The sequence below is a fragment of the Schistocerca cancellata genome, chromosome 2, assembly GCF_023864275.1.
Source record: "Schistocerca cancellata isolate TAMUIC-IGC-003103 chromosome 2, iqSchCanc2.1, whole genome shotgun sequence".
Lineage (NCBI taxonomy): Eukaryota > Metazoa > Arthropoda > Insecta > Orthoptera > Acrididae > Schistocerca > Schistocerca cancellata.
This window is the reverse complement of record NC_064627.1, coordinates 46,579,821-46,606,765: the sequence shown is the minus strand read 5'-3', so window position 1 is coordinate 46,606,765 and position 26,945 is coordinate 46,579,821. Positions and strand designations below refer to the sequence as shown.

The following is a 26,945-nucleotide window of genomic DNA, read 5'->3' as shown; positions in this document are numbered from 1 at the left end:
CCGGAAAAATGTTACTGGCGCGTCCAATCTGTCAGACTCACGCGTGCGCAGCAGGCCCGTATCTAGTGGGGGGTGAGGGCAAACCGGGGTATCTGAACCGGGTGGAAATTTCGGGGGGAGGGGGGCAAATTCATATTCTGGAGGGGAAAATCCTTGTTTCACAAAGCACCTAGCATCCAGCGCACGTCGGTCTATCTGTTACTCGTATGATTTTGAAACACACACCTGCTGGTATGGCGGCGGTGGTGGAAAGTGAGTTTGTGAATTCCGTAAATAGATGCTCGGTAAACGAAGAAAAGTGTTCGTCTTGCAATAATTTCGGTTTGTATTGCGATCAGCTATGTGTGGCGTGCTATATTGTCGCAAAAGTAGTAGAAAGAAGCACTTTTAAAGCAGAAAAATGTGATAGAAAAATTGCGTGTGCGACTAGCTCGTCAATTCATGAAGTTCCGCCGGTTTCGAACGTATGCCATTGTCAGAAGCGTGCTGTAAAAGGTATATTGTGCGTGAATTGCAAAACTTGTACCATTTTAACTGTGTAAACATCAATCCCAATCTAAAGACATGGCTTTGCTCGCAATGTATCAATGCAAATCTTTCTCTCAGTATACACAAAAGTGACAGTAAAGACGACATGAAAAGCGAGCGCACATTTCACTTAAAACCACTGCAATTATAACAGATGTGAGGAAGTAGAGAAGGAAAACAGCCAACGTAAGAAACGCTTATACAATGATGAGCCTCTAAAACTCGATCTCCAGACTATTTAAGTTGTACTGTCTGTGAGAACTTACATTCAGATGCAAACACCGCAGCTGTAGAAAAATCTGAAGTGAACAATTTAGCACAAGAAAAGTGTAAGAAGTCGCACATGTTTGGTAAAAGTGAAGAAATAGTTATTTACTCTGACAGTCATGGACGAAATCTCTCAGAAATATTTCGTTATGAACTCAATGTGAAAGCATGTGGTTTTGTTAAACCTGGGGCACCCATGAAGGAAGTTATCAAAAGTATCGACCAGGAATATTTAGAAAACAAAAACAGAAGTATTGTGTTGATTGGGGGAGCCAATGATGTTTATAGAAATGAACTAGCATCTGCTATCGGTAAACTGAAGCAAGTTTTACATTCAGCAAGAGAGTGCATCGTAATTGTAACTGGAATACCTCACACACACGATCTGATGACTACTTCCAGCGTAAATTTCTAAATTGAAAAGGCAAACAGGCAGTTCCACAAGATCTGCAAAATGTACACAAATGCACATTTTCTTAGTGTGGACTTTTTTCAAAGGTGCAACTACACAAAACATGGAATGCATCTGAAAAAAAGTGGCCAAAGGTTACTCAGTGAAAAAATTATATGTACACTAGAAAGACTCAGTTTGCAAGATAACAGTCTTCACAATACAGCCATCCCAATGATGTATTCAAAAACAGTCGAGCAGCTATCAGTATCAGTTGATTACCACTTCAAAAGCAATGGTACTGTAAATACAACTCCTGCTAACATGCCAAAAGAGAGAACAATAACAGAAGCAGTAGGTCTACCTGAAAAGATGAAGTCAACAAAAGCTACATTAACAGGAGCTTCAGTCCCAGCGATGACAGAATCACCCAGGCAGCCAATAGTATCACCAGCAACCATAAATGAGAAAACAACGACAACAGATAGAATGGTGTCTAGTAGAAGAAATGTCGTGCCGCCTTCCCGTTTCAATGATATTTATGCGCAGGCCTGAAGAAGAAAAAGCCAATACCCTAAACAGTGTCAAATGTTTACTACCACATGACTTTAGGCAGACTCCTCTGGAATTTCAGTCACGAATTAACAGCAATGACAAAAATGTGAGGAGCCTCCCTAACAAAATAGACCAATTGCTTATCAACATTAATGAGAAAGACTGTATAAATAATGCCCAGATATTGTGCTTCAATGAGCACCATGTTACTAGCAACTGCATCATGCCCTTTTTACCAAGTTACAACTTAGCAACCCAATACTGTAGAGTAAATAAAGAAATGGGGGGAGTGGCAATATATGTTGTTGTTGTTGTGGTCTTCAGTCCTGAGACTGGTTTGATGCAGCTCTCCATGCTACTCTATCCTGTGCTAGCTTCTTCATCTCTCAGTATCTACTGCAACCTACATCCTTCTGAATCTGCTTAGTGTATTCATCTCTTGGTCTCCCTCTACGATTTTTACCCTCCACACTGCCCTCCAATGCTAAATTTGTGATCCCTTGATGCCTCAAAACATGTCCTACCAATCGATCCCTTCTTCTAGTCAAGTTGTGCCACAAACTTCTCTTCTCCCCAATCCTATTCAATACCTCCTCATTAGTTACGTGTTCTACCCACCTTATCTTCAGCATTCTTCTGTAGCACCACATTTCGAAAGCTTCTATTCTCTTCTTGTCCAAACTAGTTATCGTCCATGTTTCACTTCCATACATGGCTACACTCCATACAAATACTTTCAGAAACGACTTCCTGACACTTAAATCTATACTCGATGTTAACAAATTCCTCTTCTTGAGAAACGCTTTCCTTGCCATTGCCAGTCTACATTTTATATCCTCTCTACTTCGACCATCATCGGTTATTTTACTCCCTAAATAGCAAAACTCCTTTACTACTTTAAGTGTCTCATTTCCTAATCTAATTCCCTCAGCATCACCCGACTTAATTTGACTACATTCCATTATCCTCGTTTTGCTTTTGTTGATGCTCATCTTATATCCTCCTTTCAAGACACTGTCCATTCCGTTCAACTGCTGTTCCAAGTCCTTTGCTGTCTCTGACAGAATTACAATGTCATCGGCGAACCTCAAAGTTTTTATTTCTTCTCCATGAATTTTAATACCTACTCCGAATTTTTCTTTTGTTTCCTTTACTGCTTGCTCAATATACAGATTGAATAACATCGGGGAGAGGCTACAACCCTGTCTTACTCCTTTCCCAACCACTGCTTCCCTTTCATGCCCCTCGACTCTTATAACTGCCATCTGGTTTCTGTACAAACTGTAAATAGCCTTTCGCTCCCTGTATTTTACACCTGCCACCTTCAGAATTTGAAAGAGAGTATTCCAGTTAACATTGTCAAAAGCTTTCTCTAAGTCTACAAATGCTAGAAACGTAAATTTGCCTTTTCTTAATCTTTCTTCTAAGATAAGTCGTAAGGTCAGTATTGCCTCACGGGTTCCAACATTTCTACGGAATCCAAACTGATCTTCCCCGAGGTCGGCTTCTACCAGTTTTTCCATTCGTCTGTAAAGAATTCGCGTTAGTATTTTGCAGCTGTGAGTTATTAAACTGATAGTTCGGTAATTTTCACATTTGTCAACACCTGCTTTCTTTGGGATTGGAATTATTATATTCTTCTTGAAGTCTGAGGCTATTTCGCCTGTCTCATACATCGTGCTCACCAGATGGTAGAGTTTTGTCATGACTGGCTCTCCCGAGGCCATCAGTAGTTCAAATGGAATGTTGTCTACTCCCGGGGCCTTGTTTCGACTCAGGTCTTTCAGTGCTCTGTCAAACTCTTCACGCAGTATCTTATCTCCCATTTCGTCTTCATCTACATCCTCTTCCATTTCCATAATACTGTCCTCAAGTACATCGCCCTTGTATAAACCCTCTATATACTCCTTCCACCTTTCTGCCTTCCCTTCTTTGCTTAGAACTGGGTTGCCATCTGAGCTCTTGATATTCATACAAGTGGTTCTCTTCTCTCCAAAGGTCTCTTTAATTTTCCTGTAGGCAGTATCTATCTTACCCCTAGTGAGACAAGCCTCTACATCCTTACATTTGTCCTCTAGCCATCCCTGCTTAGCCATTTTGCACTTCCTGTCGATATCATTTTTGAGACGTCTGTATTCCTTTTTGCCTGCTTCATTTACTGCATTTTTGTATTTTCTCCTTTCATCAATTAAATTCAATATTTCTTCTGTTACCCAAGGATTTCTATTAGCCCTCGTCTTTTTACCTACTTGATCCTCTGCTGCCTTCACTACTTCATCCCTCAGAGCTACCCATTCTTCTTCTACTGTATTTCTTTCCCCCATTCCTGTCAATTGTTCCCTTATGCTCTCCCTGAAACTCTCTACAACCTCTGGTTCTTTCAGTTTATCCAGGTCCCATCTCCTTAAATTCCCACCTTTTTGCAGTTTCTTCAGTTTCAATCTGCAGTTCATAACCAATAGATTGTGGTCAGAATCCACATCTGCCCCAGGAAATGTCTTACAATTTAAAACCTGGTTCCTAAATCTCTGTCTTACCATTATATAATCTATCTGATACCTACTAGTATCTCCAGGATTCTTCCAGGTATACAACCTTCTTTTATGATTCTTGAACCAAGTGTTGGCTATGATTAAGTTATGCTCTGTGCAAAATTCTACAAGGCGGATTCCTCTTTCATTCCTTCCCCCCAATCCATATTCACCTACTATGTTTCCTTCTCTCCCTTTTCCTACTGACGAATTCCAGTCACCCATGACTATTAAATTTTCGTCTCCTTTCACTACCTGAATAATTTCTTTTATCTCGTCATACATTTCAGCTATTTCTTCATCATCTGCAGAGGTAGTTGGCATATAAACTTGTACTACTGTAGTAGGCATGGGCTTTGTGTCTATCTTGGCTACAATAATGCGTTCACTATGCTGTTTGTAGTAGCTAACCCGCAATCTTATTTTTTTATTCATTATTAAACCTACTCCTGCATTACCCCTATTTGATTTTGTATTTATAACTCTGTAATCACCTGACCAAAAGTCTTGTTCCTCCTGCCACCGAACTTCACTAATTCCCACTATATCTAACTTTAACCTATCCATTTCCCTTTTTAAATTTTCTAACCTACCTGCCTGATTAAGGGATCTGACATTCCACGCTCCGATCCGTAGGACGCCAGTTTTCTTTCTCCTGATAACGACGTCCTCCTGAGTAGTCCCCGCCCGGAGATCCGAATGGGGGACTATTTTACCTCCGGAATATTTTACCCAAGAGGACACCATCATCATTTAATCATACAGTAGAGCTGCATGTCCTCGGGAAAAATTACGGCTGTAGTTTCCCCTTGCTTTCAGCCGTTCGCAGTACCAGCACAGCAAGGCCGTTTTGGTTAATGTTACAAGGCCAGATCAGTCAATCATCCAGACTGTTGCCCCTGCAACTACTGAAAAGGCTGCTGCCCCTCTTCAGGAACCACATGTTTGTCTGGCCTCTCAACAGATACCCCTCCGTTGTGGTTGCACCTATGGTACGGCCATCTGTATCGCTGAGGCACACAAGCCTCCCCACCAGCGGCAAGGTCCATGGTTCATGGGGGGGAGGTGGCAATATATGTCAAGGAAAATTTTGACTACAAAGTAAATGACAATACAAAATACTGTATGGACCAATATTTTGAAGCATGTGCTACTGAAATAAAAACTAATCTCAATTCATTAATAGTCCTGGCTGTTTACAGGGCACCATCAGGAAATATAAAAATGTTTTTTAGTCCCATGGACCTGGTATTGTCAGTTTTATTTTCAAAAACAAAGGATATTGTAGCCTTAGGTGATTTTAATGTAGACTGTCTGACTGATAATAACAATAGAAGTAACTTCCAGAATGTGATGTCCACTTATAATGTGAATTCAGTAATCAATTTTCCCACTAGAATCACACCAGATTCCCAAACTATGAAAGACAATGTATTTTTAAATGTAAGTAGATACCAGAACGTTAATGTAAACCACGTTATAAATGGTCTCACAGACCATGATGGTCAATTAATCACTCTTTACAGTGTTAACCCTCTTGTTAAACTATCTCCCCAGAGGAAATGTATAAGAATAATGAACAAAGAGGCAAAAGAATCCTTCAACTGTAAGTTGCAGCTAATGGACTGGTCCTTTATTTACAACACTGATAATGCTAATGACAAATTTAACTATTTTATAAATGATTTTTCTGCCCTTTTCGAAGAACCCTTTCCAAAGAAATGGGTCAAAAATATTAATCCAAATTCCGTAAGTAAGCCTTGGATCACAGAAGGTATTAAACAGTCATGCAGAACTAAGAGAGGAATTTATGCTAAAATCAGGACAACTAATGATGCACAAAAATGGAATCATTATAGATTGAACTGCAAAATTTTAAAGAAAGTAATACAGAAGTCAAAAGCTCTTTTCTATAAGGAGAAAATAGATAAATCTAAGAATAAAATGAAAACAATTTGGAGCTTTATAAAAAGTGAGACAAAGACAAAAACAAGCGACACAGATGACCTAAAAATCAGGCATGGGGGTAACTTCATAGAAAATCAAAATATTGTGGCTGACATTTTTAACAAGCATTTCCTGTCAGTAACCCAACAAATTGGTTGTAGGCCCTCTGTTGAGGAAGCTATGACTTTATGTCAGGATGCATACTCCAACATCATACCAGAAATGTACATTAATCCTATCACTGTAGGGGAAATTCAAACAGTCATCTGGCCTTTAAAGTGTAAGAACTCTGCAGGAGTAGATAATGAATCCAATAATTTATTGAAATTTTCATGTGAATGGATTAGTGATATTCTGTGCCATATTTTTGATGCTTCAACAAGGCATTTTTCCTGAAAGACTCAAGTATGCCATTGTGAAGCCCCTACACAAGAAGGGTGATAGAGCTGAGCTCACTACCTACCGCCCTATTTCACTGTTAACAGCCTTCTCTAAAATTATAGAAAAATTAATACAAAATAAAATTACTGAACACCTCATAATGAACAGACTTATCAACAAGAGTCAGTTTGGCTTTCAAAGGGGCTGTTCAACTGAGGATGCAGTGTATGCACTTCCAAATGAAGTACTTGAATGTCTAAATCAAAAAATGATAGGAATTGGTGTTTTCTGCAACTTATCAAAGGCATTTGATTGTGTAGATCACCACATTCTCATGCAGAAAGCCAAACTACTTGGAATGAGGGGGTGTCGCAGGTAACTGGCTGCAATCTTATCTTCAGGAAAGAAAACAGAAAGTAATTTTAAACAGTTCAGATGAGTCAGGGGATACCTCCGCTCAGTCTGAATGGACTTTTATTAGTTGTGGTGTGCCTCAAGGCTCAATTCAGGGGCCACTGCTGTTTTTGATGTTTATAAATGACTTACCATTGTGTGCAAGCCTCCCTTGCAAATTTACTCTTTTTGCTGACGATACCACCATCTTCATGAGTGGAAATTCAGATGTTAATTTCGAGGAGTCAGTTAACAACATACTCTCTGAAGTGATTAACTGGTTCAGTGTTAATGGTCTCTCTCTAAACTCAAGTAAGACAAATTTTATCCAGTTCCATACAAAAACAAAAAAAAAGTGAGAGAAATAAATGTAACATGTGGAAATCAACCAATAGAAAAAATGGATGTGTCTAAATTTCTTGGAGTACATACTGACAGCAAAATGAACTGGTCCTTCCATATACAACAGACCCTAAAAAAATTGAGCTCGGCTATGTATGCTATCAGAATGATGTCTTCCATTGGAGATTTAACCACTATGAAGTCCGCATACTATGGGTATTTTCACTCCGTTATGTGTTACGGAATTATCTTCTGGGGAAATTTAGCTTTGGCAAAGAAAATTTTTGTGGCCCAGAAAAGGGCTATTAGAATTATGTGCAGAGTACCCCCTAGGACATCATGCCGTAACCTTTTCAAAAAGCTGAAAATAATGACCACTGTATCGCAGTACATACATTCGCTGATGTGTTTTGTAATTAAGAATCTTGCATAATTTCCATCAAATAAGAACTATCACAAATATAATACAAGAGGGAAAGAAAATCCTCATTGTGAACTTAAGAACCTGACAGTTGCTCAGAGAGGTGTCAAATGGTCAGGAACAAAAATTTTTAACCATCTCCCCGACCAGATAAAATATTTAAGAGAAAAAGAATCTCTTTTTAAAGCAAAACTAAAGGAATAATTGTTAAATATGTATGTTTATACATTAGAAGAGTTTTATGATGCAAAAAGGGAAATAGCATTTAGATAGAATTATCCATCTTGTTAACAAAGAAATGTGCTTGTAATTTTTCTCCAAATTAAAGCATGAAATTTTGTATTAACACTCAAAGAAATCTGCTGTTATATGTACAATATCTGTTTTTCCTGTAAACTTTGTATTAACTATATGCAGTTATGTAGAATTTTTTTTATACGTATATTTAATGAAGACTGTTTTGTATCTTTTTGTATGTTTGTTGTTTTGTATGTTTGACTCGTTCCACATCTCATGTGATGTGCTCACAATACGAGATCTACGGAACATTAAATAAATAAAAGAACACATTCTAATTGATTTCTGAATGAATTAGCTGATTTTTGAATGTGTGCATGTTGTACATGATGTCTCTACGAACTGCAGACAAAACGGGACGGGGCTATACGAGCTTAGCGGAATAAAACCAAACCGGAGAATGCCAACTGCTGCTTGTTTATGTGGTTGATTCGGTTTGCCAATGTTCAGCATTGTTATAATCACTAGCGAAATCCATAGATTCAGACTACCAGAGTGGAAATAAACGACTAACAGGAATAACAGGTAAGAAAGATTACGTATTATCTTCTCGGTGTATCTAAGAAAGTGAAATTTTGACAAAATTTTTGGCCAGATCGTTAGACTAGACAGGGCCAGTTGCAGTTCCCGGCTAGCAGCCGCTTAATTTCCATTCTGGAAGTAGCTCGGGAAACGCATTGTACGAAGTCGTAATAACGCCTAACCGGTGAATAATCGCTGGATAACTAAACCGGTGATTGTGGCAGGGTTAGTAAAGTTAATTGGAGAATGAGTTTTGACAGTGGTGAGAATAGTTACAGAATTAGCGATGACAAGACTGTTTGTTAGAACGAGGAAGGAGAAGAAACAGGGACATCACACAAATTGTGGAAGAATATGACGATTCCAAATTTATATAAAAATTTCGTCCTACTACTTTTCGGTCTCGTGCATGAGAAACTGGAGAGCGTGAATGAAATGTCAAACTATTTCCTAACGTAAAGCTTTTTGCTTGTAGTAGGCCAAATAGGTATTTCGTATTGGTACTTCGTTAATTTATTGTCGTATTATAAAAATGGTCATTATTGCCAAAACAGTGTCGCTTATTGGTGTGTGTTACAATTGCTGCAATATTAGAAAGGCCTATTTTGTTTTATCCGGAACACAGTGACAAAATAGACGTAATCAGATCGAGAAACCACACCAGACTTGGGTACTAATTGTATTAAATGCATTTTCAGTATTAGACAACGACGTTTACATTTTTGATGTAGTAGAAAGTTCGACGAACTTTGATAAGGTAGGGGAAGGTGGGGGAATTACACACATGTGGGTAATCCCACGCAGGCTGATTTATGCAGTTTGAATGGCGCAAGCTGTTCCCAGTTGGCGCTACACCCTGCCGGCAGGAGTTACAACTACTATGCAGCTTACGCCAGCCATTTTCCAGTGACATTGTTGGAGTATGAAGTAGTGTTTATTTTCGGCGTGTCTCATGTAATTTTGGTGAGCTGTAATTTGCAAGGTAAGTGCTACTATAAGTTGCTCTAATGTATTTCTTGCATATCAACTATTAATCCTAGATGAAACCTTTCATTGTAGATTAACAGAATACAGGCATTTAATGAAGAAGAGGTTAATGCATATTTTAAAAACTTAGAGTTACAAGCTGTCCTTGTTTCTTAAGTCAGTACCAAGCGTTATTTTCAAAGTAAGTTTCCTATTACGGAAGATGAACTATGTGCGAGAATGTACTGTGGATTTCCTATATAACAGAGCGTTTGCTCTCTTTTAAAAATCAACTCTTTGATGACGAGCCATTTAGAAGAATTTCTAGACCAGAAGAGCAAAGATTGCATTTGAGTATGCAGAGGCTAACAACATTGCAAACAATTTTGATAAGTCATGTAGGTTAGCTGGAAAGGATTGGCTAGCTCTATTTTAAAAAAGAAACCCAATTATTAGCATGAGAAAACCTGAAGCAATTAGCATGCTATTTGAATTAGGTGCCATAGATTCAGACTACCAGAGTGGAAATAAACGACTAACAGGAATAACAGGTAAGAAAGATTACGTATTATCTTCTCGGTGTATCTAAGAAAGTGAAATTTTGACAAAATTTTTGGCCAGATCGTTAGACTAGACAGGGCCAGTTGCAGTTCCCGGCTAGCAGCCGCTTAATTTCCATTCTGGAAGTAGCTCGGGAAACGCATTGTACGAAGTCGTAATAACGTTCTGAAGGTTTGGGATAGGGATTGCTAAACTTCTACTGCCCTTAATAGCTTGAGAATGGATGGAAAAACCACTATCAACCTTTGTGGAAAATATGTTATCACTTTATGCAGATTGGAATGTCCACAGTGGGTTCACTCTTGATTTTATCTTACAGTGACAGAACACTCCTCACACTGGCTCATACATTGACAAGTTATTCTATTGTGGCTGACCCGAGGAGAGAGACCACAATAGGTCCTTGTGGGTTCTCTGTCTGGAACTTCCCTACACAGCAGACACCCAGCAACAGTATCCCAGTTTCACAAAAAAATTAACTTTTGTTTGAGGAAACATAAATCAAGAGAGCATGTTAAATATCAGGATATTTGTACCTACTTGATATTAGTCAATTAATGAATTACAGTAATTTTATTGTGCATGTTGCTACCTGAAGCAAATCTGAACAAGTCTCATGTAGGGATTTTGTACTGTTCGATGTTCAATGGTAAATTTGACCACTGTTTTCTTCCAAGATCTCAATTTCAGCTGTCCTCAGGCAGAGAGTCAGTCAACCTGTTACCCACTCTCTATGGACCATGATTTCTCTGTCTGCATGTGAGCCCCATAGCCTTTGATTTGGGCACCACTTGAAACAGTATCCTCAACAACAGGGCTCTTCAAATAATCATTATTTTCTTCTGTTGTAAGAAGAAAGGAACCCTGGCAATGTTTTCCAGTTTTGTGATAATTCTTCCTCTCTATTCTTTATTAATATAGAATGCCAAAGGAAAATATTACACCTCAGAAGATATCAAATCCAGCAGTGGAAACCCATAAAAATGTTGTTATTGCCAAGTTACTACTGTTTGTAATATTCCACAGATGCTGCCCATGCTCAGTTGTTTTAAATTGCTTTTTCACTGTATTTACTCTTACTTCCATCAATGAAATCTGTGTATACACACTCAGCAATACCTCCATGAATAGCACTATCTACTAAAAGAAGTCCTTTGTTCAGTATTTATCACATTTGAAACTTTTATCTCAGATGGACATTATCTTTTACACTTGAAAATACTTGAAAATTACTTTTTAACTAATTAACCATGTACTGGTAACTAAGTTTTCACTCACCTGCATTGTCCAGTCCCCAAAACTGTTTCACCTTAACTTCAGATATTCTTTCATATTAAATGTTTTTTGAACACTGAAATTCTGATACTAATACTGCTGATTTTGAGGTGACAGGGAAATGCACAGTAAGAGAGAAAAAATGCAACAGTAATGGCAGGTTGCCCAGTTATGTTCAGAAATTTCTTTTAAATCACTGATTTTGTTTGTTGTGACCTAACTGCCTCTCACATAACTAACAAAACTTTGAGGACTCTCACTACTCTCCCTGTCACTTCAATGGACATTGGGCTGAGTCTTGCTGCACTATGGTGATTTTTCTCATCCAAATTTGTAATATCTTAAGTTTAGGGTCAGTTGTAAAGTGAAAGTTCTAAAGGAGATATGTGTCATAACACTAGTTTCTCTTTATTTAGGGAGAACATAACAGCTTTTCCTGTGTTTTCCTAATGGTAGTATATTTCTTAAGTTTTGTGCATGTTCTTCTATTTAAGAGGTTTAATCTCACGTTTTTAACTGTCAATACTAATTCAGACAGTCTTTAGTGCAGTTTTCATCTCTTCTGAAAAGCCAGCTACACAGCTCAGTAAGCCATGTGTCCATTGGTGAAATGTTGGTTGGAGTGGGGGGGAGGTAGCAAGTTACATTTTTAGATTTTTTCAGTTTTTTCCGTTAACATTTTCAGTTAGTCTTGCTAGTAGGATGGGTAGGATGTGTGCATACTGTGTGTGGATGTAGGTGGAGCTGGCCACAGTTAGCAAACAGCCGAATGCATGTATGTCTATGGTCAGCCACCTTCAGACTGCTGCCACAGGTTGTAGCAGTAGCAGGCAATCTGGTGTATCACATGGGACACCTTGGGTGTCACTTAATTCACTCTGCTCTTGATGCACCTCATTGCCTAACAAAAGGGAATCTGCCCATGTAGCAGTGTGTAAAACAGTCAAGAAGGCCAGTGGAGAAATGGCAGGTAAGCAGCTGTTAGTATATCACTTGGCAATGAATTCACATCACATATTTCCCTTCTGATGATTGTAGAGGTATTACAGGCAAAGTTTAAACAGATTGATAGTTGTGTTCTGGAGAAATAGGTGCCTATTAAGTGAATTAAGGTTGGGAAAGACCTACTGGGGTTTAATAAAGAAATCAGGAAAATAGTGAAGCAAAGATTAGTAGAAAGACTCATGCATCTATGAAAAGATGTGTGGTTGTGTGAAGTGTAAAACTACTACTGCTGTTACACTGTAGCAAAAAAGATGTCAGGGGATCTAAGAAACTACTGGTTCTATGTAAAATCAGTGTCTAGGGTTAAAGCTTCTTTGCAGTCATTCATTGACCAGTTTGGTGTGGCAGTTTAAGATAGCAAAATAAAAGCTGAAATTTTGAATTTTGTGTTGGAGAAAGCATTCATGCAGGAGAATTGTACAAACACACCATTGCTTGATCATCACACAATGTCACATATGGATAACATAGTAGTAAGCATCCCAAGTGTAGAGAAACAACTGAAAGGGTTGAAAACAAAGAAGTCATCAGGTCAAGGTTGAATCCCAATTTGGTTTTACAGAGAGTATATTGTGGAATTGGCACTTTGCTTAGCTTAGCTTAGCTTTGATTTGTCGTGAATTTTTCGCTTAGTTAAAAGTCCCAAGTGACTGGTAAACAGCACAGGTGACTCTGATATATATACAGGGTGAAAGAATGGATCCACAAAATTACAGACCAATATCCTTATCAGTTTGATGCAGAATTCATGAACATGTTCTCAATTCAAATATCATGATCTTTCTTGAGACTGAGAAGCTTACGTCGACAAATCAGCAGGATATTTAGAAAGCATTGCTCATTTGAAATTTCACAGTATATTGTGTGAGAAAAGGGCACATGAACTGTGGATGGTGAAGGCCAGCAAACAGATTCCATATTTCGATATTTCCAGAAAGCATTTGACACAGTGCCCCAATACAGACTCTGAATGAAGATACATTGACAGAATTTCTAGTTGTTGTGATGAATGGCAACTGGCTGTAGAAAAAATGTAAGTTAGTGCAGATGAGTAGTAGAAACACACAATATTTGGATACAACCATAGTTGTGTCCTGTTTGACTTAGTCACATCCTTTAAATATCTAGGTTTAACACTGCAAAGTGATATGAAGTGGAATGAGGATGGTCAGATTGTATTAGGGAAGCAAAAAGGTCAACTTTATTGGGTAAAAATGGGGGAAAGTGATTCACCCATAAAGGAGACTGTGTTTAGGACGCTATTGTGATCTGTTCTTCAGTACTGCTTGAGTATTTTGAATCTACGTGAGGTGTGATTAAAGGAAGATATTTGTTACTATTAGGTCTGAACAATGCACAAGTATTAGAGATGCTTTGGAATCTCAAATGGGAATCCTTGGAGGGAAGGTGATGCTCTGAGGAATACCACTGGGAAAAATTTAAGGAACCTGAATCTGAAGCAGACTGCATAATGATTCTACTGCAACCAAGATAAGTTTTCATAAGGATCAGGAAGATAAGAGAAATTATTGCTTATATGGAGGCATATAGCCATCACTCCTCCCTGACTCTCTTTGCAAGTGGTAAAGTAAATGAAGTGATTAGTAGTGATACAGGGTACCCTCCACAATATGGTGGCAAGTGGAGTATACATGTAAATGGTGATGTAGGTGTAGAACATGATCTGTTTCTTCAAAATTCTTTAGTGAGCTACTACTTAAGTGCTTTATTATATAGCGAATAAGTGGAAATAATTTTTATTTTGCAAAATTGTCCTACAAAATAGAAAAGGGCTATGTACCATAATACTAACATTGTAGTTGCATAATAAAAACTTAACCTGGAAAACTCTGCAAGGCGATCTTGAAAAATACTGTACTTATATTATCAAACACTGAGATATGTGACAACTTGTGATATGTTGTGATACTTAAAAGAATGTGACACTTATTTTTCACTTAAAGATAAAATAGCTTTGCCCTTCATCAACACAACCGTTGCAAATTCTCATCTTTGGATAGGAAACAAATTAAACAATATTAATTGCATGCCTGTAGACCTAAATCATTATAAAAGACAGAAATCACATGATGAGTATAATAGCTATGATGTAAACAAAATTTTTAAAGCTGTTATTCCTTGCTCATCTAACTCAGTGGGCAGTATATCATACACACTATGTTCTGACTTTAAAACCTTCCAATGTGATCATATTTCCAGTTCATTGAATGCTTTCTCACTTTTCAGGACTGTCAGTAGTTTTCAGAGTCATCAACACTTGCAAATGGTTTATTGAAGTCAAAAACTTTCCTTTCATTTCTAAAATGTTAAACAGGCACTTGGGCCTTGCATTTATGATAATTTGCACAATACCAGTTGGAACTTCACACTTAGATTTCTTGCAGTGCCTCTCAGAGCAAAATTCTGGTTGGAAGAAGAGAAACTGTGCCTGACCACTAAAAACTTTCAAGTGATTCTTTTAAAACTGCTGTGCTGCCCAGAGTCATGTAGAGGGATAACATCATGTGGTTTCTTATTTTTTCCACTAAGTTATCATGTCAAACACATCCTTTTTTGTGTGTTTCAAAGGGCTGTCAGGGTCATTAACAACTTTAAGAAAAGGATACCATCTGGTTTCCACATAAAGAGGACTCTCACTCATGAGAAACACACAATCCCATCTTCACAAATGTGAATACCAAAATTGAATACATGAAGCTGCCAAGAGTAGTACATGTTTGAATGTGAGAGTTTAGGTAGCTGGAACACTTTCTGTTAAGTTCATAATTGTAGTGCACATGTCACTGTTGGGTAATATTGAGGCAATACTGTCACTTTTCATGGAGTTGAAACCGAATTAAACTGCTCTAAATTGGTGCTCAAATTTTAATTTTGCTCAAGCAGCTTTAGCTCTCTCCCTACGTTTTGTAGCTACCTTGCAGGGCAGCAGTCACAGTCTTTGGAAGTGTGTGCCCAAGGTTCCTGGAAAGGAGGGTGATGAATGCCATCATAGAAAACCTGTCAATAAAACCTGTCATCTTACTACTAGGGTATTTCATCAGAAATTCCTTCCACAGGTTATGGATATTTAAATCACAACTATCATGTGATTTCAGTCTGTTATGATTTAGGTCCATAGGCATGCAATTAAAGTTATTCAGTTTGTTTCCTATCAGAACAGAAGGTGAGAATTTGCAATGGGTTCTCCCCCCACCCCCCCACCCTTGCCACCTTAATACCTTTATATGCAGTTTCTCCTTCTTTTTTTCACTCCACCAGGGTTTCACTTTGTCTTGAAGTAATTCAAAAAATGTCCAGAGGTCTTCTTGAATACCTTGAGATGATGTTTCCCATTCCTTTCTGGAACAGTGAAGCTTACTGAGCATTATCATTGACTTCCGATAGGATCAGTGTATGAGCCATGTTGATGGCTCACAACTACCAATACTTCTAATAAGACAAGTACATAGCTACCCTGACTGTTAACATTTCACTTGCTAAATGCTTGGAAGAGTGTCTTCTGCATATCAGAAGTGATGCCTTATATTCATACTATAAGCTGCATATAGCCCAAAAGTTGAAAAGTTAACAAATAATTTGTTCAGCTAAATTTCTAAGGAGTGACAAAACAATGTTTTGATGTAGCTTGTGTTGGTTGATATGGAATATAAATAAATAAATAAATATAATAGAACCATTGTTCCAAGGATTCAGGTATGAAATAATATTACCCTAAATGTCTATTTACTTCAGGTAATGGTAATTTCTTTTGTGGCTTCTCAACATCTCTGTAGGTATAATACATTTTACCATTAATTCTTGAATTCTGTTGTTTCCTCCAACTCACAGTCTCCTGTTCAGATTTAGATATTGTATCAATATTGCAAGTACAAACTACATTGATTGTAGATATATTTAGTGGAAATCGGAGAGAGTGCAGAACTTCTCAAGATTGGTGGAAGGCACCACACGAAGAGCCATCTATGACTAGCCATATGAACTACTTGCAGCAGAAAGATGTCACAGCATTTTTGGCAGCTGGCATTGTCACGTAGCTCAATAATATGGCAATAACTAATTTTCAATGAAATTTGGCACTTAGTGCATCCAGACTTTCACTCTATAATTAAATCAGGCTAAGTCTCCTTGGCAACCTTTGTGCACATTTTACTTGATATATTGAGGCAGGAAACATAGAGCCTCAATTATGCATATTCACACCTACAGTTACCACCATGCGAGAATGTAAATTTTTGCACTGCTTATTTGAATTAGAGCACCTTATACGTGTGAACATTGTTCTCAGATACACACACATGAATATAAGCACTTTCTTTTTCCCATTCAGTCACACTGCAAACCCCATATCAGTTTCTACTTAAGTCAGACATAATCTTTCTCTGCACACACTTGTCATAACTGAGGGAAAGTCTTCTAGCTAGCTGCGTGACTTCTGCTCACATCTTTGAACGCTTTTAAATTAATCTGCAATCACTATATTGATACTGACTTTTCCTATATGTTGACTGCACCACATATTTTAAAATACTTTTATTTGTGACATGTCTTTCGATTTTTTAATTATTTTCATTTCTGTGGTGTCACCGCCAGACACCACACTTGCTAGGTGGTAGCTTTTAAATCGGCCGTGGTCCGCTAGTATACGACGGACCCGCGTGTCGCCACTGTCAGTGATGGCAGACCGAGCGCCGCCACACGGCAGGTCTAGAGACACTGACTAGCACTCGCCCCAGTTGTACAGCCGACGTTGCTAGCCATGGTTCACTGAGAATTACGCTCTCATTTGCCGAGACGATAGTTAACATAGCCATCAGCTACATTTGCTACGACCTAGTAAGGCGCCATATTCAATTTATATTGAGATTCTATTAATGTATCATCAAGAGTGATGTTCTACAAATGTGGATTAAAGTTAAGTATTCCAGAAGCTACATACTTTTCTTTACAGCATTCATTACATATCCTGTTTCAGACCTCACGCCAGCCTGCGTGAGTTTAAGCGCATGCCTTTCGGCTTCCTCTCATTGTGTCTAGGCTGTCTTGCCTAGACACAACAATTTCCCTCCATATGTTCAACTCACTTGAAGTACAGAAGCTGAGACAGGGTTCAATTCTCTCACCCATCCCACACTTCTCCAATGTACCATATGGGAATGGATCAGGAAGAAACCCTACGATGTATAGCTATGGAAATCAGATTCTGTCATGCATTACACAGTGTCTGGCAGAGTATAGACATAGATGTAGCCAGATTAGGCAATGAAATTAGTCTTTGTTTATCCTAGGCAGGATGTAGTGATTGTTTTCTTTCCACTAAAATCATCTGTGATCATACACCACTGTTAATGCTAGTGATTTTCACTTCAGAATGTACATATTTCTATATATTAAAACAAATTGACTAGCAGTAGACAAATTAATATTGTTCTTCTGAGAATTTTATGCTTTTAATTTCAACTCTCATTATTTACAGATGTAGCCCATGGCAGATACTTAAAGCATTTTTGTGTCAAACTAAGCAAATGAATTGTGTTCATTGTTATATTGTGTGTTAACAATGGAAACAGTTTGACTCTGTAATTCAGTGTTGTAACATTATGACTGATCTTGATATCCACATAAAATCCAGATTGTGGCACTGCACTACTGACAGTGCCTGTATCATCAAACTCTTTTTATCATTAAAGAATTAATATCATCTTCAATGATACTAAGATCAAGTACCACTGATCCAGTCACAAGAGTGTTTCCTCCCTCACTGCACAAACTTATCTCTGATGCTTGAAAGTCGAAATGTGTAACATTACAACTGTTGGATGAGATGGTGTCCTGACTATACTTGTTTATTAGGACTAACAGGTTGTCTGGATGCATCTGTTTTGTGTTGTATTATCAGTTATGAACACATTATGTGGAATTTCTAGATTGCTTTATTCAGCCTTTGGGTGCTGCCTACAGTCTGTTTCCTCAGTATGTATAATCATTTCCTCATCTCATGTAGGGGGAAGGAACTTGATAATTTTATTATACAGCTGGATCTGGATTTTGAATGTAAACTTATTACATTATCATGGAAAGCCTCAGCGGCACTGACACACTGCTCATTGCTGTGTGTATTCTCTGCTCTCTCCCACACCTCCCACACACCTCCCAGACACCTCCCTCCCTCATGAGACATGGAAAAGTAATTGTGAAAATATATGAAAATGAGAATCCCTATCTCAAAAGCAGTAATGGATTTGTAAAATGAAAACTGGCAAAGTGAAGACCAGTTTTCTGAACCTTTAAGATCCACTGTTTGTGAATAAATATAAAGTGAAAACATACATTCAAAAAAATGAATGTCACTATCACAATGCTATATAAAAAAATCATCATAGTACTGAAAAGGGCAACTGACAAATTCCTCATTGTAGGTGACAAACTGTGAAAAAAATGTTGCTATGACAAAGTTTTCGAAGGCAACTTCAGTTTTTTACATAATCTCACGTGTGGTGAAAGGAACAAGTACTGCTACAAACATTAGTAACAGACTGTTAACGAAGGTCTGAGCATGCGCAATAGGTTCCTAGGTATGAGAGTGGCACAAAGGCTTCATAAGTAAAAGAGCCCAGTAGATTGTTCTCAACAGCGAGTGTTCATCAGAGACAACGTTAATGTCAGCAGTGCCCCAGGAAAGTAAGATAGGGCCGCTGTTGTTGTCTGTACACACAAATGATACGGCGGACAGTGAGCAGCAAGCTGCTGTTTGCTGCTGATGCTTTGGAGTATGGGAGGGTGTTGAGGATGACAGTATGATGATAGATGATGAATTGGCCAAAATTTCTAGTTGTTATGATGTACGGCAGCTGGTTCTAAAGTAGAGAAGTGTACATTAATGCAGATGAGTATGAAACAAAAAACTCGTAATGTTAACATACAGTGGGAGTAGTGCTCTGCTTCACACAGTCACGTCATTTAAATATCTCTGCATAACGTCGCAAAGTTACATGAAATGGAATGAGCACATGAGGATTCTGGCAGGGAAAGCAAATGGTCAATTTCAGTTTATTGGGGAAAGTGTCCGCCCCGGTAGCTGAATGGTCAGCGTGACAGACTGTCAATCCTAAGGGCCCGGGTTCGATTCCCGGCTGGGTCGGAAATTTTCTCCCCTCAGGGACTGGGTGTTGTGTTGTCCTAATCATCATCATTCCATCTCCATCGACGCGCAGGTCGCCGAAGTGGCGTCAAATTGAAAGACCTGCACCAGGCGAACGGTCTACCCGACGGGAGGCCCTAGCCACACGACATTTCCATTGAGGAAAGTTTCGGGAAAGTGTGGTTCAAGGGCACTGAGGCAACCTGCTCTTGAATACTGTTAGTGTCTGCGATCTATGCCAGATCAGATTAAAGGAAGATATCAAAGCAATTCAAAAGCAGTTTACTCGTTCGTAGCTGGTAGGTTCGAACAACACAAGAATTTTAGAGATTCTTTGGGAACTCAAACAGGAATCACTGCAGAGAAGGCGACGTTCTTTTCAAGAAAATCGTGAGGAAATGTAGGGAACTTGAATCTGAAGCTGACTGCAGAATGATTCTAGTCCCACCAAATATACATGTTGCATAAGAATCACATAGTTAAGACAGATGAAATTCGGGCTCATATGCAAGGAAATTGTCATTTTCATCTCCCTCTGTTTGCAAGTGAAACGGCAAAGGAAATGACAAGAAGTGATACAGGATACCCTCTGCCATGCACTATACAGTGGCTTCAGTGTATGTGTGTGTGTGTGTGTGTGTGTATTCCCCAAGCCCAGCTGAAAGATTTCCAAACCTATCCTTGGTGGGAATAACAATGTTGTTGTACTAAAGGACAACAGCCAGGGGATGCAATTGTCTCGAGCTACCGTAGTGGTGGTGGTGGTGGTGGTGGTGGTGACGCGGTTCCTTAGATGTTGGAATAGGTGGTTGTCAGTGTGTACCAAATCTATTTCCAACTGCCACAACAGCTTCATGTGCAGGTACATTTTCCTGATAAGATGACTTCTTTCTGTTTGCAATCCAATCTTCTTCTCGCATGTTTGTCACCACTCAGTTGGCAACCAAAACTTGCATAGTATTTTTTCCCCATTGCAGTTTTAACTGTAAATAAGAAATATAATTTTTTTTATTCCAGAGAAGAAAAATTGCAATGCTCTTGACATAAACCTTTCAATCTCTGGTGCGTGGCACCTGTGTGCCACTTACTATGATGCTACTGATTTCCTCGCATGAAGCAATGTAGCAAATTATCAAACAACAACTCAGTTCACAAAATTTTGGAGCATATCAAAAAAATCAACTACTTTTTGCACTTCATTTTAATACTAAACGAACATCATGTTCACCTTGCATAAGACTTACTCTTCATGGCCAAAGTATGACGCCTCTTTGTGATCAATGAAAGACGTCTCTTGAAAAAATTACGGAACTTTGTTCACAAAAGTTTCTACGCTTACCTTTTACTAATTGTGCGTGGTCTCCTTCGAAATACTCTCTTGCACAATTGATACACCACTCCAAATGCCGTTTCTACTTCCAGAAGCAGTCTTGGTATGCCTTTTGCTGGTTCGCGTGAAGTGTCGTCTGCGAATTTTCTTGTCTTGCCTATCGTTGCAAATCTTTGTTATTTTAACGTCTCAATATCATAACCGTAGACCCACATCTCATCAGTCAAGATTATCTTAACGAACATCTGGTTCCCATTTGCGCCATACAACAAGTCTTCACAGATTCAGAGGTGAAGGGCTTCCTGGTTTTGACTCCATAGCCGTGTGACCAACCTGGCGGCAACTCGATGCAGTGTTAGGGTTTTGTGACATGATCCAACTGAAATATTACATTCTTCTGCAGTCTCTCGGACAGATCAACGTAGAATTTCCGTATCGTCTTGTGTGTGCCTGTAAATGTTTTCTAAAGTTTCACGCAAAATGTAACGCAACGTGTTGCTCCTCTATCTCTGCCATCTCGAAATTCGCAAACTGTGCGACAAAAAATTCTACTCAGTAGAGATCTGAGCAATAACTAACGGATGTACAGCAATGAAACTTTAGACAGTTACACATTAAACACAGGTGAGTACAAGCATGACTACACCATTTCGTTCCAACACACCTCTAGCGCAATGACGAATGTTTAGGGAATTTTGAAAAGACAATATTCGTTTTTATGATTTTCCTATGGCATCTCCTATTCCCAACACCTTGAATTGTATAGTAGATCACTCTCCACCTTGTCGATATGTTAATGTGTGATTGCAACTTCTGAATCCCCTTCAGTCGACCATTTCTGAACTGCCGTTATTGTGGCAGTGGACATTTCGTAATCTTGCACCAGTTTCGGACGAATTTTCGTCAGTGTTAAACCGTTATAACTTTCTGGTGGTGTGATATTCTGAGTTATTGTTTGAGTGGAATGTATATGACATGCCTGCGTAAAAAGAAGTGGTTAGATCTGATGTGTGGTACTACTGAAACCTATTTCGTTGTGGAGCATTACAACACCTACCTCCATTCAGATCATTCATTGCCAGTTCTCTGCAGGCTAGGAAATTTTCTTCCTGTAACGATAATGGGATCACTTACGACTCACAGTTTTTATTTAGACAGGACTATTCTTGGTTTTCGTTCAGATGTGTTGCTGGTTCATTTAACGCAATGGGTAGCTAAATTGTTGTCTGATGACTTAGTTAAGTAACAGTTTGTTCCACAAAAATCAGTTAAATACAGCAGCATACTCGGTTGGCAAGGTACTGTGAAGAAGAACTGGTGATCTGACCCTCCAGGGGGTTCACAGCACTACTGTATAAGTGCTTGGCTGACATGGGTCCCCAGCCTTTGCAGCATTACTTCCTTTCCATGCTACAAGCTTGTACTTCCACTATCCCCCACCTCTCCTGCCTACCCATCAGATGGTTTTCTTGGTGCACACCTTGCTGGGACATAGTTTATGGTCGGGAATCGAGTTTTCACTTCAGACATTTTCTGTAACTTCTCATTAAATAAAAACATAGTCCCCATTCTTGGGTTTGACTTTCCACCTATTTCCATTCTCCAGAAGTGCAGATCATGCAGGGAAGTCACCCAATGCAGTGTATGCTCCCATTTTGTGTCTTTCCATCTTTTCACACTTCGCAATGCATTACTGGCCAGGTAGCCATTGGTGAGGCTGGGTGGTGCGCATGGGAAGAGTTTCAGTTCAGATTGGTGTCACTACAGCAGATGAGCTGCAGATGTAGTAGATGAAGTTATCTTCCACTGGCGGTCATACAGCCCAGCAGTCTCTGGCGAAGGAAAGGCCTGTCCTAATGCATAGGCATATGACCCTAAAATGTTCCCTTCCTTGGCTACGCCAAGGGGAGAACCGTAAGGGTAATTAACAAACAGAGAGAGATTCTCTCCAACATATGGGTTCTGTAAGGACTGATGGGGATTCCTTGTTGGCCACAAAAGGAACTTACAAGACAAGTTTGTGGAAGTGACAGTCATCTCTATAATGAAAAGTGGGTCAGTTTTGATCAAAAAAGCATCCCCTGCCCAGTCACAGGTGCTGCTTGCTTGCAACAGCCTGGGTGTCATACAGGTGACTGTCACTCCTTCCTAACAGTCTAAATATAATTCAGGGCATCATTATCTGCCAAGACCTGCTCTTGCAGTCTGATGAGCTATGCACCAGTTTGGAGTTAGGGGTGTACACTTCGTTCATCATGAACATAGGGGACCAAAGGACAATGGGTTGCTATAGGTGCCTTCATCTTGGCTTGTGAGGGCAATTAATTGCCTGAAAAGGTCAAGTTGATTATATACCGATATGTGATGTGAAACTGTATGCCCCCCCCTTCCACCATGCAGTGGTGTCAACTGTGGAATGCACCATTCCCCCCTGCTCACCAGAATGCACCATTTTCCAGAGAGAACAAAGACAAGAATACGAGACCCTGGATGAACTAACTTGTCAAGAGGCAAAGTATGAGTGGTTGCACCCAGCACATATAAATGTCATATGCTGCAGCTGTCATGACCGTGCCTGCTTTGCCAACAGTACTCTCACCAGCTAAGTCTCCTACAGTGGGGCTTCAGGGCTGCTTGACCAAGCCTACCCCCCCCCCCCCACCCATAGTTGGCAACTATCCTCCTGCTACTTCCACCTCACCTACTTGAAAATCATGGACTTCCCAACCTCTAAGAAGAAGAAATTCTGGTAGCCCCCACACCACCAAATCCCACCTCTTCCATTCCTGTGACCAAGGAAGAGATTCTGGTGGCCCATGAGGCCCATTTTGTACCATATAGTGGAACCCAGAACCTGTGTATATTGATGCTATAGCCCCTCAACCTATGGCAGCACATGACCCTAAGGCATAAGCCACCTCCTTGGTCGCTTTATGGCCCCACAGTACTTCAACATTATTATTCTCCTGGGGATCTATAGCAGTTTTTTCCACCTCCAGGCTGAGCTATGACATCTTTCGAACACTTCCCTTGCCTTCCATATTGCCCTTCAGGAGACTCGGTTTCCACCAACGCAGACCCTGGCCCTTCATTCATAGCGGGGTATTATAAGATTCGTGCTACCTATGACAGGGTGTCAGGCAGAGTTTGCACATATGTTCAGGACACTCTTTGTAGTGAACTTATACCTCTTAATACACCTTTAGAGTTTCTGGTTGTTTGAGTAAGGGCATTTCAGAATATTACCTACTGCAGTGTTAACCTTCCCCACACCCAACGGTAAAGTGTGTCAGAATATACTGTAATCATTAGTTTCTCAGCTCCCCCCATCTTTTTGGGGATCTCAATGCCCATAACTCTTTTTGGGGTGGAACTAAAATAATTGGCCATGGCAAAGACCATGAAAGTGTACAGCCACAACCTGATATATTCCTATTGATTTCTGGTTCCCCCACAAACTTCAGCTTGGTACATGCAACTTTCTTGGCTGTTGACCTTCCTATCTGCATTCCTTGTCTTCTCCCATCTATCCATCAATCCATCCATCCACAAGAGAGTCCACGTTGATGTGTGGGGACCACTTCCTGATGTCCTTCTCTGCCGAGATGGGCTCTCAACAGTGTTGACCAGGGTACTTCCACATCTCCTGTCACCCTTGGCTCCCTGCTGCATGGAGATATTGATGAGGCAGCTGAGAATATGACTGCACTCAATCTTTTGGCAGCTGAATTGGTGATCCCCTGTCCATGGACCTGCCCCAAAAGAAGACAGTTCCTTGGTGGTCATAAAAGCCACAGAGGCCATTACAGATTGTATTTGGGATCTCCAATGCTCTAAGCAGCACTCGCCAACAAAGCACCTTATCGCCTGTAAGCAGCTCCATGTTCGGGCCTGCCACCTAATAAAACAATGGAAATAAGTATGCAGGAAATTATATCTTTAAACCATCAGACCATGTACCTCTCCTTTCAGGTTTGTGCTAAGATTAGAGATCTCTGCGGATACCATACACCTACAGATGTGTCACCTATTACCTTAAATGGCACTGTCTGCACCGACCCAGATGCCATTGCTGAACATTCTGCTCTTCTTTATGCCTGGGCATCTGCATCTGAGAATTATCAACCTGCCATTTGTGCCCTAAAAGAGTGAATGGAGCAAAAGCAATTACCTTTCACTACACACCACTGGAGCCATGTAATGCTCCATTCAGCAAGTGGGAATTTGTCAGTGTCATAGTCTGCTGTCCTGATACAGCCCTAACGCCAGATCACATCCACATCCAAGTGATCAAACATCTATCCGTGTACTGTTGGCGTCATAGCTTTACTGTCTTTAACAGCATCAGGAGTGAGGGCAAGTTCGTATCACAATGGCAAGAAAGTATAATTGTCCCAGTACTGAAACCGGGTAAGCACCTTATAGAGATGGGTCATTATAGCCCAGTTAGTATCACCAATGCTATCTGTAATTTTCATGAATGCAGGGTGAGCCAGCAGCAGTGTTGGCTCTTTGGGTCTCGGGATTTTCTTGCTCCATCCCAGAGTGGACCAAATTTTATGTGGAGGTTGATGAATTCTTATGCCAGATAGGTACCATTGCAGCAAAACGAGGGAGATAAAGCACTGAAGTGGATCAAAAATCCGAGCAAAGAGCAGCAGAGTACAAACAGATCTTGTGCCACCAAAGGATATATAGGACAGGACCATGTATGTCACTTGGAAGTAAGGCAGAGATGCAACTTTCCTGAATATAATGAATTTATATGGGTTTATTGTGAAAAGTATGTAAACCCATTGTGCAGTAACAAAAATGAAGTGCTTTAAGGCATTTCATATACAATAGGACGAAATGGTTAGTCCCAACATAAGCTGAAAAATTTAGTATTAATTGTGTCTTGTATTTAAATAATTATTTTTTTATATAATCTCCTGAGACTTAAGTACTTTCTTTTATTCTTCCTCTTTTTTAATATCACTTAAGAATTTTGTGTGTGTGTGTGTGTGTGTGTGTGTGTGTGTGTGTATACAACGTTCACTTTAGCACTGGAGCTTAATTACCTAGAACCAATTGAGGCAAGGTTGTCACTGTAGAGTGTTAGTTAAAATAAATGTGTAACATAGCCCATCAGCTACAAACCATTAACTTGTAACTCACCGACTCAAATTTTGAAGTACTCATTTGCTTCTTTTCTTGCTTTTAAGACAACCATGGTAATTTTTCAAAAAAATAAAAAAAAATCATACCTTAATGGTTAAAATACAGAAACTGTCTGACCGTAGTTGGTACTTACCTTATATAGAGTACTATGGCATTATTCTTGTGAATGAAATGGAGTAAAGTATTGAGAATTGAAGATGTATGAATCTACGTTTGCATAAATATTCCTCAAACTACTCTGAAGTGTGTTGCAGAGGGTATTTTGGAAGGCACTATGTGTTAGGATTTCTCCTCATTGCAATTGCATATGGACTGAGCGAGTAATGGATGATTAACTGCCTTTATGTGTACAGTCAATAGCCTAATTTGATCTTCAGAGTTTCTAAGGGAGCTACATGTATGAGGCTGAAGAATTTCTAGATTCTTCACTAATACTGGTTCTTGTATTCTCAAAAGGTGACTTCTGTGGGATAATTTGTATCTGTTTTCTCAGGATTATTGCTCTCATCAGTCAAGCAAACCTGTGACCATCTGTGACATCCTTCTTTGTATACATTGTCAGTTGAACAAATGGTCTCATCCCTCACACTTTTAGCAATTATCTAAGTTTGGCCACACAGATGAACTGGAGTCATCCACATGTTATGAACCCTGTAAAACTGTTCAATTTTAAATTCATGAAAATTATTATTGTCTTAGTTTACTGTTGATAATTTTGAATCATTGATAACATAGAAACAGTATATGACATTTTTTTTTCATTTTGTGAAATCCAGAGTTTTACCTTTCTATACATCAAATCAAGTTACCAATCTTTGCCTCACTTTGAATTTTTTTCATATCTGATTGATTATTTCTGCAAATCTTTCCCAACAATAATTCATTATTGATAAGTATCATTTGTGAAACATCTG

General features: G+C 39.3%; 1 protein-coding gene across 1 annotated transcript in view; it reads left to right on the top strand.

Moving 5' to 3' along the window:
- The first annotated feature begins 233 nt into the window (after positions 1 to 233).
- LOC126150672 (serine/arginine repetitive matrix protein 2-like) overlaps positions 234 to 26,945 on the top strand; it is a 130,955-nt gene continuing 104,243 nt past the window's right edge. The window contains exon 1 of the mRNA XM_049915891.1: positions 234 to 269. Coding sequence (XP_049771848.1) covers positions 234 to 269 — 36 coding nt within the window. The remainder of the gene's footprint in view (positions 270 to 26,945) is intronic.